At 39.7% G+C, this 18,428-nt stretch overlaps 1 protein-coding gene across 2 annotated transcripts in view; it reads left to right on the top strand.

Moving 5' to 3' along the window:
* The window catches only part of LOC139456359 (Na(+)/citrate cotransporter-like), a 66,748-nt gene that overhangs the window by 8,826 nt on the left and 39,494 nt on the right, over positions 1–18,428 (top strand). Inside the window, exon 1 of one of the 2 annotated variants that reach the window (XM_071238013.1) lies at positions 15,941–16,134. The exons of the other annotated variant lie outside the window; for it this stretch is intronic. Coding sequence (XP_071094114.1) covers positions 16,027–16,134 — 108 coding nt within the window. The 5' untranslated portion in view covers positions 15,941–16,026. Of the gene's footprint in view, positions 1–15,940; positions 16,135–18,428 lie in introns of those variants that run through there. 2 annotated transcript variants of the gene reach the window in all.

Below are 18,428 nucleotides of genomic sequence, written 5' to 3'. Positions count from 1 at the left end.
ACTCACGTTGAAAGGAGTAGATTCAATCATGTTTCAGTTACACTGGGGCATTAGGTCATTGTAGTCTCACTCATTGTAGGGCATTTATAAAATAAATACAAACATAATTCTGTAAGTCCGGGTCATTTAGGAATATGTACAATCGTGATTATGTAACTCCAGGTAATTTTTTAAATGTGTACAATCGTGATTCTGCAACTCACCTTGGGGCCTTAAAGGAGTAGGTACATACTCCATCAATCTCAAAGAAATGGATTGAGCTCCTGGCCATCCGGAGCCAATAAAGGAATATGCATAATACTGTCTGATTCAGTATTTCGAGGTCAATGCCATACAGCGGCGTGTATATTGTGATGTTGTAATACCCCGGGTCTTATGAATCCTGTTTGGAAAAAATCACATTGGATAGTACATAGTAAGCGTTCATAAGGTTTGTGGCCACACAAAATGTTTCAGAAAAACGATTGATAAGGGGTTTTTTTGCAGCAAGTAGGGGAAATCTGATCTCAAAGTCAAATCTGCGCGAGACTATTTGAGACCATGTTGAAATAATCACTACGTACAGAATGGACGACGCCACCTGAGATAAGCTGTTGATCATGACAACCGACACACTGTTTTTGCCAACACGGACGATTCATATCCATGAGACAAACTATACACATAAAGAAAAAAGTTAAGCACACCCTAATATATTTCATTATTGTTTGGTCCAAATATGTGTAACAGTCATGAAATATTCAATTACGGGAAGAATTGTGTTTTCTCGAGATGATGTAATCAGTCATGCGTGACGAAGGCTCACATGCCATGTATGGTATGCCCGTGCAGCATGCTACCCTCGAGTATCTCTAAAAGCAGTATATCCAAACGTTAAAATTGCTTTCTTAAGCTCGGTTTTAAACAGGTATTCCATTACAGTGCGTGACATAGGCACCAAGGCGATTATCAAACGCCACAAGATGGCAAATAATCAGCATGCATAACGCAGGAATGTCTTGTTATGCCATTGGTCGGAATTTGGGGTATCATCACACTGTCGTAAGCCGTTCAGTCGGGAGACATGCTCAGACCGGTGATGTACAGGACCGTCCCAGATCCGGAAGACCTCTTGTGACGACACATCGCGAAGACAGGGACCTTCTTCGCCTCATACGCCGAGAACCCTTTTTAACAAGTACTCGTCTGAAACAGTTGTGGTTGCCCAATCGCCGTTTCAGCACCAGAACCGTCAGGAACCGACTGAAAGCAGCAGGACTGAGGGCTAGACGAGTCATGAAGCGTCCCTTGTTGGGAGATCACCACAAAGCTGCTCGTTTAGCATGGTGTATTGCGCGACAAAACTGGAATCTGAGAACTTGGAGACGGATCCATTGGTCAGACGAAAACTGCTTCTGCGCCACGTCACTGATGGACGAACGAGAGATTGTTGGCACTGGAACACGGCCTACAACCACAGGAACATTAAACCGACTGTTGCATACGGCGGGGGCTTTGTAATGGTTTGGGGGTGTATGTCTCATGATTGCAGGTTGGATTTGGTCACCATAAGGGTCTCAGTACATCCGGGACGTTTTGAGGGCAGTCGTCATTCCTCATTTTGACAACCACCCTCTTGCTATACGACCTCAGTACATGCATGACAATGCCAGGCCTCATCTTTCGCATGCAGTCGTGGATTACATGTGGACCAATGCAATAACGACTCTAATCTGGCCAGCAATGAGCCCAGATTTGAACCCCCTTGAACATGTTTGGGATATTCTGGGGCGGCGCATACAGGCACGAGATCCTCCTGTACAAGATTTACGCCAATTGGAAGCAGCATTACATCAGGAGTGGTTGTTGTTGACCCATCAACAGATCCAACGTCTGACTGGAGGCATGAGACATAGGGTGGATTGCGTCATCCGGGTACGTGGCGGTTATACCCGCTACTGATATGTTTCATGTGTCATGTCAAGTGGAGACTTTAAGGAACATTTTCACATGAAACATTAAACGTAACTCGATTACTTAATCCTGCTGCTCCATACCTTTTTAGGTATTGTCTAAGGTCAAAAACAGTGTCTGTGTTTCCATGATGTTTTTGTCGGTAAATTTTAATCACAACTCACCAATATCTTCTTTATTTGTTGTCAAATGTTTGTTCTATCCAATGGCATTGGTATCGCCCAGCTCCTGTGGTCAGTCAACCCATGCCATGATTTTTGCCATTTGTCATGGTTCAGCAATAGGGGTTTTTCTTTGTGTATACCTAGAATGTGTCTTTCTGAGGACGTGCTAAGAGCAACATGCACGGTTTTTATGTGTAACTTAGCAATAACTGTCCGACAGTTCTTTGAATGACACATAGAGGGTTCGAACCTAAAAATGGTGCATGAAACCTTTATAGACCTGCTATTTTAGCTCTGTATGTCTTTTGTTTTTATTGGATATCAGTGAGATCGGGAGTGACAACATGAGATGTGGTTTCTTTTGGAAAATAATTCGGAAAATTTATATGTGTCGTGTGAAGCCACCTTCAGGCTACATTCGGGGGTATAAATAATAATAGGAAAATAATATTTTATCATCATGTCACTGGATGCATAAAAGCAGTAATATGGCAAATATGGCATGAAATAAAAACATCCAACGGTCAGCATTGACCTACGAGACACGAATATACGTGTAACATAAATAGTTAAAATATAAAATATTAAATATACATCAATGTATTAAAACGGGATTAATTGGGTAGTGATATGATATTAAGAGCGTGTGTGACAACGACGCTTATACTTTTTTGTTAGTAATACGACTAATTTATGACATAGTGAATCATTGTTCATTATATACTCACACGCAAAAGAAACGCAAGTGGTTTTAAGCAAATAGGTAACAAACACCGAACCATAAATTGATACGAGTTTTAGCATGTAGTGAAGCCTGATGGTGTTATCAATAGTTTTGGTTGCATTTTGGAAGCCCCGATTAATAACGAAACATAAAAAAACGAATCGCCAAAACGCACCATTCCAATGTATATTTGGGTATCATGCACCCATTTCTCGCGAAATCGAAAATGCACGAACTGTCACGAACTGTAGTGGGTATAAAACTGTGGCCGATTCTTGGACCAACCTCTCCTTGGTCAACAATGCCACGCCTAACTCAAATTCAGAGAAACCAGGATATCGGACGTTTGGAAGCAGGAGAGTCTGTCCAAGATGTTGCCCGTCATTTCAACGTTAACATAACCACAATTTACCGTCTCCTGCATCGATACAATACTACACAGACCACAGATGACCTTCCTCGGAGCGGTCGTCCTAGGATCACCACACCTTGACAAGATCGGCAGATTACCCGTCAACATCAGCGACATCCGTTCCTAACTGCAAGTGAAAGTGCTCGACAGACCGCATTATCGACACATTAGCCGGGACACTGTGATCCGACGTCTCCGTTCCAACAACCTCAGATGTCGCCGACCAGCACGTCGTCCTGTTCTTCAACTACGGCATCGACAAGCACGACTTCAGTGGGCACAGGGTCATCGCAATTGGCGTCATCGTGAGTGGAGGCGTGTCATCTTCTCTGATGAAAGTCGCTTTTGTGTCTCCCATGTAGACGGAAGAGTCAGAATTTGACGGCGTCGAGGTGATCGTTTCGCTGACAAAAAACTTTGTGGAAAGGGATCCATGGGATGGACCTAGCGTCATGATATGGGCAGGGATTGGACTTAATGAGAGACTTGGACCCATGTGCTTTTTGAATGTTGGTCAAGGTCGGGGACACGGCGTCACTGCTCAACGGTATATCGACCAAGTGATCAAACCCCACGTTGTTCCAATTTTTGCACAACATCAACAACACCTTTTCCGGCAGGACAACGCTCGTCCGCTTTGTTGCCAGAGCTACCATGGCCTTTCTGCAACAACACAACATCCGTGTTTTACCGTGGCCAGCCCTCAGCCCTGATCTGAACCTCATCGAACACTTGTGGGACGAGGTTCAAAGGCGTCTGCACAATGTGCGCCCAGTCCCGACAACTGCCGACGAACTACGTACAGATGCTCTGGATGTGTGCAGGAGGATCCCTAGGGCCTTCACAAACCGTCTGATCCACTCAATGTACAGAAGATGTGTGGCAGTGATCAATGCTAATGGTGGTCACAACAGGTATTGACTGACATTTTGGGTTTTGACCCGAAACTGTGTAAGCCCTTAACATTTGAAAAAAACAATTATTTCATCTGCCTTTTAATCCATTTAACTGTCTTCAGTCAATGATTTGTCAATCTTGCCCTATTAGTATTTCTTGTCTTTACTGCTGAAAATAAATAACATGTATACTGCATACTCGACTTCTTTTGTTTCACGCGTTTCTTTTGCGTGTGAGTATATAATTAAACTTGTCTGCTGGATTTAGCTGTAGGAAGGAGGGATCTGAGCTAGAAATAGAATTTCAACAACGTGACGCTACATGAATATGTGTCAGTGACATATCATTACATATAGATATTCTTTATTTCCTCCAGATATTGAAGATACATATCATATATGATATTATGTATAATTACAGAGCTGCACAGTAGTACAATTTAACAATATTATGAGAAATGATAACTACAAAATGCATGACAATCAAGCATTCTTATAACTGTTTTGTAACAGATACAGCCATTTCCTACAGTATCTTGACATAATAACCATAACGTCACCCCATAGACTTTGAGATAAAGAGCTAACACACTCAGGCATACCGCCAAGTAGTACAGACAGGATTATAACATCGTCCTCACTACATAGTCTTGCAAATGTAGAGACATCTATCACATCACAAATGATTTCAAATAGTTCATTTCTGTCATTCATATTCAATGCACAATACAAGAAGACATGCTTAATAATATCATGAGCTACAATTCTACATCGACATTCCCTAGATTCTACATTTAGGCATCCCAGCCGTACAAGATGAGACAGGTTTGGGAACTGTTCAGGACGTTCAAGTGCAAGCAGCCAGAGTCTGTGTTCTTTATCATTACGTAGCGAAACATATCTATTTTAGTTAAGTCTAGATAGCAGCTTAGAGCATACAGCTTCCTGGTCTGCAGAAATAATCCTTTCCTTAACAATATCAGACCATGCCTTTTTACTTGGGAAGCTACATTTAATAAGATAATCTTCTATTTCTGCATAGAGATTGTATTTTTTTACAAGTCTAAGCATGTTATATACAGGTGACAAAGCACCTCGTTTTCTGAAGTTATCCAACTCTATTTCGTACCTTTTTAAAAACATAGCTGTAACTGGACCGGCATAGTTTTCCAAGTAGTAACAGTGACTGTTTGTCAATAAAGGATTGGAGAGATATCAAGCCCATGTTGTCCACAGCAACAGTACCTGATGTACATTTTGGAAGGCCCTGTATTTTTCTATTGAAATAACGTTGAATAACTTCCAGCATATAGTATTCTTTGAGTCCCCAGACATTACATCCATAGAGCCCGCTTGGGAGTATCACTCGTTCCCAGATCCTTTTTGCTGGGATTGGATTCATGCCTCCAAACTTTAGTCCAGTATCATTATTACTATTTATTAACATTTTTAACTTTTCACAAGCTAATTGTGTTCGTTCTAAGGAAGATTTATCAGAGCTAATCCTGACACCTGCATATATTATAGATTGCTGAAGTGGAACACACATACTGCCCAAGTACAGGGATTGCGAGCAGGTAAATTTACGCTGCACATCAAATATTAGAACAGCGCTTTTCGTGACATTGTACTTAAGCTGCCATTTATATGCATACTGAGTTACAACATTGAGAAGATCTTGAAGGCCTGTTGGTGAGCTACTAAACAGTGTTGTATCATCTGCCAAGCGCTGGCCTGGAGTATGTGCCCACGGCAGATTTAGCCCTTGCTAAGAGCGTTCCAGTTCACATAACAGATCGTTTACAAATAATGTAAAGAGCCAAGCAGATATAACTCTGCCTTGATCAACTCCTTGGCGTACATGAAACAAGTCTGATCTATAGCCTGCAAAGCTGACATAGGAGTACATAGACATATAAGAGCTACGTAGTATTCGCCATGTTTTACCCGTGATACCAAGGTCATAAAGTTTTAGAAAAAGTCCATCTAGCGCTAGCCATACCCTGTCGAAGGCTTTTTCAGTATCTAGAAATGCACAGTAGACTGGAGAACTTCTTTTATTGTAATATGCTATTGCTTCTAATAGTGTGAGGGCCGCGGTGTCTGCACCTGCATTCTTGCGAAAGCCAAATTGGAGAAGATGTTGCAAATTACAGTTTTCAGTTACCCAGGATTTGATTCTGTTGAGTATGAGCCTTTCCAAAAGTTTACCAAAAGCAGATGTCATAGTTATTCCCCTGTAATTAGCAGGATCCGACTTGCTTTTACCATGACCTTTATGAATTGGGAGGATTTGACCTATGTTGTACTCACAAGGTATATATTCATAGTGCACAATTGCATGAAATAAAACCATGAGATTGTGATGAATAGATCTACCTGTTCTTTTAATATGCTCGTTTGAGATTCCGTCATGCCCTGGTGATTTACCTGTTTTAAGAGATTTGACAGTATACATCAATTCTTCAGCAGTGAAGGGTTTTGAAAGGGGAGATGCTATAGCTACACCATTATTGTCATAAGAATCAGTGCTATCTCATACCTCATTTTCAAGGTCATTAACACGTTGTTTGACGTAAGAGGAAAATAGAACATCATGTTTCAGATCAGTATCCGGGCAGCTAGATTTCTGTAATATTCACTAAACATATCACATATATCTTTCGGGTCATTGGATGATTTATCTGAATAGACAAGTTTTTGAGTATGACCTTTGTTTTTACGATAACGTTTAGCTACCCTGAAGTATTCATGAACATCAACCTCAGCAGCTTCATAAACTTCTTTGTATCTATCATCTATCAGCTTTTGTTTTGAGATCTGATGCTGTTTTCTAAATAACCGTTTGGCTTCTTTGTATCTAGCAAAAAAGATGTTGCTTTTATCACGAGTTTTACCATTTTCATTCCATTCTTTACGACACTTGCGCATACTATTGTGTAATGATTTAAGATTATCCTTTTTCCAGTACGGTTTCAGCCTAGGTTGGAATTTTGATGAAGGAATGTACATTATTGCTGCATTTTGAAGGGCTGAGGTGATGTCTTCATTGTAATATTGAATAAAGTCTACTGGCGTCTGGTAGTCTGAAATTGCAAAAACAGTATCACGAAGCCAGTTTTCTGTTTCATAACGATAAAACATTAGATCCGTCTCAGTTGCTTTGCGCCAGTTAAGTTTATCACCTCCATATTGGCTAATAGGTGTTGTTATAGTTAGACAGGCAAGAATAGGCAAATGATCTGATACAGAGTAAGATACATTTGTATCAATGACAAATCCGACAACATTAGGTGTAAAATCAACATTTACAAAAATGTAGTCTAGCATAGTCTTAATATTGCCACTTTTGGCGAAATATGTATATCTGGCGACGTCATCGATGGGGATCACAGAGTACAGAGATCTCTCATTCAATACTCTGCTTAAGTACTTGGAACGCAGTTTATCAGGAGTGCGTAAGTCTGGAGTGATAAAGTGATAAAGTCACCAAGTATGATAGTCTGTCCATGTTGTGAATACACATCATATAATTGCATGACATAGTCAAGCACTTCACAATAAACACTGTCCAGCACATTACTAGATGGAAGATATGTTCCTAAATAAAAACAGGAACATTGTTCATAGTCAATTTGATACTGATCGTTCGATCATCATCTGGAGTGTTTATCACAGACGAGACACAACAGTCCCATTTACGAACAAATATTGCTACGCCTTCTGAGCCTCTAGGTCTTGGAAGTTCTGATTTGTCACATTTGGAATACACATCAAATTCATCATGGATCCGATTTAAGTAGGATTCGTTTTGTCTGTTTAGCCAGTGTTCAGAAATGAACACTATATCACAACTTTCAAGTTTATCAGCAAGTTCAGTGGCAGCATGCATAACGCCACGCATATTCCATGTAGCAAGTATGATCATAAGAAACAAGAGATAGGTCACAAATAGTCGGGATCTTGATTTACTTGTCATGTTTAATATCTTGACTGTTCATCATCAGTGTGTACATTCCATCTTTTGCTGGGAACCCACTCTCTACAGTTGACATTCTTTGGCCAGAATGTATCGTCTTCAAGCATGACCTTGGCCCCCTGGTTAGGAACATGGATTCGTATGGTGTACGTTGGATTATATGTCTTCCAGTGCTTCAGAAGTGACAGTTTACTAATTGTCACTCCTCGGTCTTTAGCGTAGTCGATGATCGCGTCCCTGACGATTTCAAATGGTTGATCAGCTTTTATGTAGGACAACACTAGTCTCGAGTTGAAACGTGAGGCCCCAGAAAATACACGTTTCCACTGTTGGTTAAAGTTAACCTTTCGTGAGTGAATAGTTTCTTGTTTTCCAAGGTCACTGTCATGAGCCCAGGTGCTATTGTTCTGCTCGTCTTGGGGTTCAATAGTGATAGACAGGCTTACATCTTCTCTGTTGGACAGTGGTGGAAAAGCTTGGGTATTGGGCTCTGTGCTTGCATCATCTCGAGCTTGTGGGCTTGGGATCTTAACTGCCTCAGAATACATGAGTTTGTTTCGTGTATTCATCAAGTCAATTTTGCCGTCTATTTTGCAAGCTCGTTTGTCAATAGTCGAAATCGTTGTACAAATCTGGTCTTTAAGATGCATAATTTCTTTACTCTTGTTATCCAAATCACTTTTCAAGGAACAAATATCTCTCTTCAATCTTTCTTCAGTCAGTTGCAAACGCTTTGTCTCGGTGACATAATGCTGAAGTTGATTGTTCTTGTCTTCATATGCATCAATCATTTTTCTCATATCCAATTCATATTTGTCCTGGAAATCACAAAGTTTATTGCATACAAAATCCAGTTTTTCCTTCATTTCTTCATGAATGGCCATTAGTTTGTTAAACACTTCAGGCACAAAATCATTTATTTTGGATTTGCTTGTCATATTTTCAGGGTCTAACACCTGACTCACATCATACACATTATCACATCCGCCAATATCTGTATAGCGTGCTCTTTGACGGCTTAATACATCAGTTTGAATAACATGGGGTGGCACTGTTCCTTTAATGTACTTAAAAAGGAGATATATGTCTGCAGCATATTTGTCTGGGATACTTTTAGATCTTCCTCCACGATTCACTCTCTTTATCAGTACCCCATCTGGGAAATCACTGCATTCTGTCTTAGCTATATCATACAGTGAGTGTCGCACATCATTCAACAGTTTTTCATCATTCTTGTATATGCTTTTGAGAGAAGTCAATCTTGCCCTATTAGTATTTCTTGTCTTTACTGTTGAAAATAAATAACATGTATACTGCATACTCGACTTCTTTTGTTTCACGCGTTTCTTTTGCGTGTGAGTATATAATTAAACTTGTCTGCTGGATTTAGCTGTAGGAAGGAGGGATCTGAGCTAGAAATAGAATTTCAACAACGTGACACTACATGAATATGTGTCAGTGACATATCATTACATATACATTGTGTATGCCGTACGTTTGCAAAATAAAGGCCTTGTATGGAATATTTGGTACAACAATCAGTCTATTCCCAATACGTTAAGGCGAGAGGCCTTTGTGCACAAACTGTTTGACTCAGACAGGTTATAATGCTGTAGCAATGTTTGTGTCTTTGTTTTTTAACGCCGCACTTAGCAACATTCCAGCTACACGACGGCAGTCTGAAAATATCTGGACCAGACAATCCAGTGATTCATATCATTATCATCGATCCACGCAATTGGGACTGTAGCAATGTAGAGGTATAAGAATCATAACTTCTATTAGAGACAAATGAGTGACTTTATATAGTACATACGTCACATTATGACGTGGCCTTGTATTAGATATGCAGCATCACAATGTTGTCTCAGATATCTCAAAGGTGACCAAAATGACAACACATGTAGAGGCAGCACATATATGTTACATGTAACAGAAAAGGGTGTCATTATGTTGTTAAGTATGCCCTCATATGCATGTAGGGAGCACGGGTGGCCCAGTCGTCTGAGGCGCCGCGATTCGCTGTGCAGAGTTTCGTTCCTTGGGCACGCCAGAAACCTATGATTGTAGGTTCGAATCCCGGTTCGCCCCAATTATGTCTCTAAGTTTGTCAGCAGCATACCCGTGCTCGTGGGTTTCACCGAAGTGGTAAACGTCTGAGACCTGAATCACTTCGGGCTTTCCTCCCACATTAAGCTGACACGCCGCGATATAACTGGAATACTGTTAAAAGTGGCGTTAAACCCAACTCACTCACTCACTCATATGCATGTACTATTGGCTTTCATATGTAACGTGGTTGTCCTCTCGTACTGAACTGACAAGCCGTGATATAACTTGAATACAGCTCAAACGGCGTTGAACCCAACATAATAATGTAATTACTGCCTACCGCTTAAAACATATTACAGCTTCCTATTAAACTGGGGCCTTAAATTCAAATTCAACATAAGAAATGGGATGTCCTTTGTTCGTATAGATACGATATTAATAAATTCTAGGTTATTATCCCATAAAGCAACCACTGTGTTCATTTGCAACAATGATTAAGATTGATTTTGGTTGGGTAGTTTTATCGGTCATATAGCAGTGATATGATCGTTTTGACACCCATTCGTGGCTGGTGATCTTAACATCAAACATGCATTGTCACGTCAAGGACACAAATATCTGTGCCATAGTACCGTTTGTTTACTCAGTAAACATAATTGGTAAACACAAGTTTCTCGTAAAAGTTCGTGGAATTTGACACGGATTTCTTGAGAAAGTTTATGACACATGTAGTTTTCACAAATCCGTTAACGAATTTATAATCCGAGACCAAACGCAATCGGTAGATCTTTTTTTAAATTCCAATATCAAAAGCTTCAGTATCAAGCCATTTCAGAGTTGGCCAGGGCATAAATGTCCAGACTAGGCACACACTTTCTGATCCATGATCAGGGAGATGTCGTATCACCACAGCGGCCCAGGATAACTACACCCGATTATTTTGCCTTCGAAACAGGACACCCTCTGCAACGTGCACTAATACACAAATTCCTGGTTTAGATATTTCTTTTTCTTTTCTTATAAGCAGCAGACTCTTCAGCCCTCGGGCATTTCCTTCGCTTGAGGTTTTACATTTTCAAACAAACCACGGAGCCGTGTTTGAACCATAACATACTGAAGAATCGATGTCCATGACAAATATTGAGACCGTTGAAACGAACCAAAATGCATATTATAAATTATAAACAATAATGAAGACAAGCATATTTCGAATTTGTTGGAATAACATAAATAGTACACAGAAATATAGCAAATTATTATGTACGACAGTTGTAGCGCGAAGGAATGTTTTCTAGAAACAAGGGCAGCGTCATTTTCAGCCGAGTGTAATAAATAGAGAAAGTATTCAACAGATCGCAGAAGGAGGGAAACAATAACATAACAGATGAGACAGCCAGCATTAAAGTGGCAAGAGTTTTTAAGTAATATCAAGGGTCTTTTCAAACCACAATGTGACATTTCCGTTTGGGCGGGCCAAGTTTCACTTTATCTCTGGGGACAGTCACGCAACGGGCTGTGACATGTCAGGAGCGCCATTGGTGTCTTCCTTGTCACTATCAGTGTATCCTGTCATCGGGCCCATCACGACATAAAAGGGGCGGTCGGGTAGCCTGGTGGTTAAAGCGTTCGCTCGTCACGCCGAAGACCCGGGTTCGGTTCCCGATATGGGTACAGTGTATGAAGCCCATTTCTTGTGTCCCCCGCCGTATATTGCTGGAATATTGCTAAATCAACGGCGTAAAACCACACTCACTCACTCACTCACTCACTCAGGACATAAAAGCGACAAAACCCTTTCCATATTCATAAGAACTCTCTTCCAGAGCAGAGTCGATTGTACGGTTCCGACTATATCTTGATCATGTGTTTATGCATCGCTCTCAACTAGTGACGATACCAGGTGTTCGCAAAGTTCCTTTATGTGGAGGTGAACAAAACAGCAGATAAAAAATAAGGTAAAAAACGCTTTGGTAGGGGAAGTAACTCTTTATTCACAAATTGTGGTGCCGATCGAAAGTGTTAGTCTACTTAATCACTCGATATGGTTTTTATTTTAACCAACACACATTAGTTCATCCTCAGATATCTAAAACATTGGGCCGTGCATTTAAGTATTTTGGATTGTGTAACATTCTCATTTAAGCAATTTTTCCTCACCAATTATTTGTGGTTTACCGCCATATTCACAACAAGATTCCAGCAATAGGACGACGACCTTTAATTTGAGTGTGGACCTAACAAACCAGTGATTGATATCATGGACAAAGTTCACACGCCGTCGTGGAGCGATAACACGCTATGAACCAAGTCACCAAGTCTCGGGTGACACACACATGTTGTTGACGACCTTTTGTAACCCGGAATTCCAACGAGACCTCGACGACTTTTTCACATGTATGGCATCAATGGTTCTAACTACGACTGTTCAGTATATACACAGTTGACTAATGTGTATATTTGTCCGGAAAGAAGAACTTGTATGATTGTAAATGTATGTGTAGATCATTCTAATCGTATACTAAAAGAAAGTTCAATCCCACATGCATTGTCCACTGTAAAGGATGAGAAGGCAGCGAGTCACTGTAGTGTAATGAGGAGTCAGAGAGTGTGGTTTTACCCTGGATCAAGATTCTCTTATGAAAAGAAGAAAAGTAGAAACATATTTTATTACAGTGCCACCTGATGTTTGAAGACAATAAAAACATTACACGTACACATACATATGATATATAAAAACATTAAATTATCAATAATATAAATTGGCAAGAATAATACACGAACATAATCGAAAGTACACACACCCACACACACATAAATATTACACCCATTTCATTTTCAATCACACATGGAAGTTCACCACACCTACTCAATATCACGTGCACATACATCACATACAAACACTGCCCACATACTGATCCATCAATCACAAAAACATATACAATATATACATTACTGCCTGGCACGTTGTCGCCGGAGAAACATTGACGTCACTGTTGCGGCCAGAGGTTTACACAAGCTGACACTAATAATTCTTTATTTCAGTATAAAGGCCATAGGCCCACGTACAAATACTCATTGAAAAATACAGTATGAGGCAGATGACAGAGGGTATTAAGTGACAGTATTTCGGATTGCAAGTGCTTCCAGTATATACTTAACACAATTAGTTACAAAACTAGTGCGGTAACAAGATAATAGTGTATTATATTTAAATAAAGTAGGACTGGAGGAGTAATAAATAGGTAAATACTTATTTCTTAAATATCTCTAACAGGGGCAGACAAGTATAAAATGAAACTCATCTTTAATTACCTGTAAATTACAAAATCTGCACTGCCTATTACAGTACTCTATACCGCATCTTCTACCTACATTTACCATCAATGGCAACTCGCCAACTCTTAATAAACAAAACATGCGTCTATAAAGACGGCTTGTGATTTCATAGAGATACTTTTCAACTGTTAGCAATGACTAATATTCCTTATACATTGATAATTTACGTATTTCACAAACTTAACAATACCAGTCCTGTTGGTTACAGTCTTTTAACCTTTGAATAAATGCATTAATAAATTCCTGGTTTCATTACCAACTTCCTGCGAAATCCACACGTGGCCAAATCCACAACTGAATAATAATATTTTGACACAAGTTACCCATGTAGTGCGATTAACTTCATCTAAAGATTTCAGCATTAAATGACATTGCTTAGGGTATCTATAACTAGGTAAAGATAACAATTTCAACGAATATTTAATACATCTCTTGTGATAATCAATAAATAATCCATATCTACCACATTCGCCAAGGGCAGCAACATGACTTCCAATTCCAATATTAAATTTACAGAATTTAATCTGAAATTTTTCAATTGCTGCAATTTTTGAAAAGCCCCATATTTCTGAAGTGTATAATAATACAGGCTTAATTTGAATGTCAAATATTTTAAAAAGTATATGTACGGGTAGGTTCTTCAAACAATGCTGTAATTTCTTTACAACGAACAGAGCCTTATTTGCCTTCTGAACAAGAGAGTTGATACCAGTCGTCCAACACAGCCGATTTGAAAATAACAATCCTAGATAATTATAATAGGTAGATACATTAACATTAACATCTCCAAACCTCCATTTCTCAGTACTCCTAAGTTTTCCACCATATCTGAAAACTAAAATTTCAGTCTTACTATGGCTGACACACTGCATAAGGAGGCGAAGTTGATCACAAGGGTGGAAACTCAGAAACTGTGAATTGGCAATGCAGGCTTTCCTCCATAGGTCGTAGCGGATATCAGAGAAGAGGGTACAGTTGATCAGGAAATGGGTCTCGTCTTCAACTTGATGTTCATCACAGAACTGACATATACGGTAATTTAGTGGGGAAATCGGTCGCCGGTATCTGCTGAGCTCAATTTCTAAAGGTAAAGTCGCACATCTCAATTTTGCAAGAACACTACGCTGTTGTCTGTTCAGAATATTCCGGACATAAGACTCGACGTGCGCGGATGCCTTGAATAGCCTGTAGGTCCGCAGTTTGTTCCCATTGGCTAATCCCCTGTCATTCCATATATTCATCCACCAAGAGTCAGCGTCGGCGGCAATGATACGGTCCTTAAGAACTTTGAAATCATTTTCAGCAATATTATACATATCCAGATTACTTAAATCAAACCTTTTCAACAAAGACACAGCAGAATTCACCCATGATTTCAGGAAGAGTTTAGACCAGTTCACTATCACACTGATCTTTCAGATATTATTTTCTTCCACGTCGTAATGTGCTAAGTTTTGAAGAGTTATCGACGAAAGCCAGCCCATCTCGCCACGAACAGCTAGGTTGGGAGTTTTATTTGACGATCCACGGCAGAGCAAGGGGGCGTGACGGATTTCGTGTTCACCATTAGGCTACTCCACAGCCCTTTATTCAGGCTAACATTTAGTCCATGAAATCTTATAGTACTCAATATCCTTCTTGACTCTGAACAAACATCTCCCTATGCTGATTTCATAGAAAGCGTTTAGACCAGTTCACTATCACACTGATCTTTCGATCAGATTCAAGAGATATTATTTTCTTCCACGTCGTAATGTGCTAAGTTTTGAAGAGTTATCGACGAAAGTCAGCCCATCTCGGCACGAACAGCTAGGTTGGGAGTTTTATTTGACGATCCACGGCAGAGCACCGAAAAAGGGGGCGTGAGGGATTTCGTGTCCACAGCCCTTTATTCAGGCTAACATTTAGTCTTATGAAATCTTATATTACTCAATATCCTTCTTGACTCTGAACAAACATCTCCCTATGCTGATTTCATATGTGGAACAGAGCTAGCTAGAGCTGGCTAGACTTGCTTTTGTATGCGTTTCTAGATTATTGTTATTTTCATAAAATAAATATATTCCATAGTCATGGTGCAGGACTACCCTTTATTGCAAGCGCATTGTTTTTAAACCCGTCTGTAACAGTGAAAGTAACAAAACTCTTTGCATAATCATAAGAAATCACCGCGAAAAGTAGAGTTCACTGTATTTACAATTTATACACATTGGATTTTGCAAGATATGCATCAGGTTTAATGACCTGATAATCACTCCTCCCGGATACCCGGGGTACAGGTCATATGGCCACGTTCTCGGGTTACACATACCGTTGTACATGCACCGCCGTCATAGAGCTTGTGCGTACGACCCACATAGCTAGCGTTGTTGACAGTGATATATGTTTTGAAGTCTGAAACTTGAAAGGAACGGACAAAGAGAGTTTCCTTGTTGTGCACCCAGTGCATGACACCATCAAGAGATATCCCCTTGAGTAGTTTGTCATATTCAACTTACTAGTTCATAAGGATGGCAATGAGCAAAACACTTAAGGATCTGTGGAGAATTAGGACATTACTGATACTGTTTCTTTCCCCAATTCTGTTATTGCCGCTTCCAGTACTGATACCTACAAAGGTAAGTATCAACACGCTTCATTATTCGATTGATTTGATGAGCTTGATGTACCGTGATGTGCGTTGTTAATGTAAATGTTCAAGACTGTGTTTTCAATGTAAAGGTTCGAATTCGTGTTAAGTTTATACGTATACATGTATAATGGTCGAAGGCAGGGGTACACTTGTCATTCAGTTTGACGGGTGACGTGTAAGCACTGTAATTGTCAAACAAACAATAGCTTGTTGACACAAATGATACATGTTGGTGAGTGACGTAGTATGGCTGAAGGCAAGGCATCCTCAAGTTGTCTCCACAATGAGTTGTTTGTTTGGTGTATCACGCCGCAGTCTGCATGATCCACCAATGTAACGGCGATTGCAATATATACCTTCATCTTGCCAATATTTCACTTATGCATAATAGTAAGCACAGACAATATATGTTTGTTGTGTGTATTTATGACAGCATTCAAAAGTAGGTTCTGGTGGTGTTATCTCATTTTAACAGTTGCCAAACGTGTGTATTTGTCATCGACCTGCTGTTAGAAACCCACTTTGTTTGACGTGATTTTTGTCAAATGACAATCGGGAGTTTTGTTTGTTTGTATGTGTGCGTGACAACCACTGATTATATCCTGAGCCAGATTGGATTATTAAAAGACGCCATGAAAATGCTTGAATGTTGAAGACTTAAAACAACATCCAAGCGCCGGAGACGTTAAATCTGTTTATTATCCATATTTGGCAAAGTACTTAAGATCAAGCTCTTAGATTATGAACTTGTTTATTGTATGAGAACAATTGGTATATACAAAAGTATAATGTTATATTAACAGAGTAACTAAAGTATATCAAAATGAAATGAATAATAACTTTCAAGAAATGGCAACTGGTTCGAGCCTAGAGCCCCTATAACCACTGCGATTCAACGAAGCATCACTTTTATTAACACTATGCATCTGCGTCAGTAACAGAGATGTTAAAATACAGTTGTATATAAGTACAATACAATGACAATAAAGATAATTGAATTTCGTATTGCATATCACATTATTGTCTATATTTCAGACAAACATTTAACGTTATGAATAATGGTATAGCTCAGTGATGTTATAAACATCGGCTCCAGACCGTAAATGGCCCTGGCAGTGAGGATAAATAATTTGTCATACAGGTACCCGAGCAGCTTTTCATAAAGAGGTGCATCAAAAGAAAAGCGAGTTGTATGAAAGCAACTGACCATGCCTTTGTTGTCACATTTACCCACGTGGCTGAATTGAAACCTCCAGTGGTAATGCTGAATTGAAACCTCCAGCATTAATGCTGAATTGTAACATCCAGGGTTAATGCTGAATTGAATCATCCAGGGTTAATGCTGAATTGAAACATCCAGGGTTAATGCTTAATTGAAACATCCAGTGTTAATGCTGAATTGAAACATCCAGGGTTAATGCCGAATTGAAACATCCGGGGATCACATAAAGAAAGAGTATTCATTATTCGGGAATGTCCCAGTTCTTTGTATGTTGACATTCACGTTCGTTTTACTGAACTGTTGCTGTTAACTGTATTCCCCTCAAGCAAGTTGGGTAACTAGCTCCAGTTCACGTGAATCAGAAACTTATTACATTTGATAACAACCCAATTGGGATCAAATTCAATATTAATTCGTTGGCATCCCTCACAATGTTAACAATGCTAAATGAAATATGTCACCATAACTATGCTAATTGTAAAAGGCACGCTGTGTATGACAAGACTTGTATTCATAAATTTTACCACTATCACAAGTTGTGTGATTTCTTCACAGTGACACAAGGGCCGTATGCGTTAACACGTGTAGATTGTGACACAAGAGCATAAACACATGTACATGTCACACATTAACGTACTGTGACTGGCCTCAAGAAACCATTAAGAAGCTCCTGAACTACATAACTCCATTACATCCTTCAGGTCTTAATGTTAAGCAAAATGTGAGCCTTATTTTATTCTAGCTATATACAATTCACGTGTTACAGAGGCCTCTACGCAAATAATGTCCTGGTACTTGAGTGTTGAGGTAACGTTGTTGTACAATATTCTCTGGATCATTGGGACCAAGCTGACCTTGTACAGCAACCGCTGAATAAGTATATATAGCGACATGCCCCTCATGCGCACACACACAGTATATATATTGGATCATACAAGGATGTCTCCATGCGCCTCCTACCGCTGTGTCATACATGTCTTTTGGATCACATATCGCGAGCAAGCAAGCATTGGATTATACACACAAGTGACCTAAATGGCTTCTGGACACTGTCCCCT

The sequence above is a fragment of the Haliotis cracherodii genome, unplaced genomic scaffold (genome assembly GCF_022045235.1).
Source record: "Haliotis cracherodii isolate W230 unplaced genomic scaffold, xgHalCrac1.p SCAF_11, whole genome shotgun sequence".
NCBI lineage: Eukaryota > Metazoa > Mollusca > Gastropoda > Lepetellida > Haliotidae > Haliotis > Haliotis cracherodii.
The sequence above is the reverse complement of the archived record's forward strand: the minus strand, read 5'-3'. Positions and strand labels throughout refer to the sequence as shown.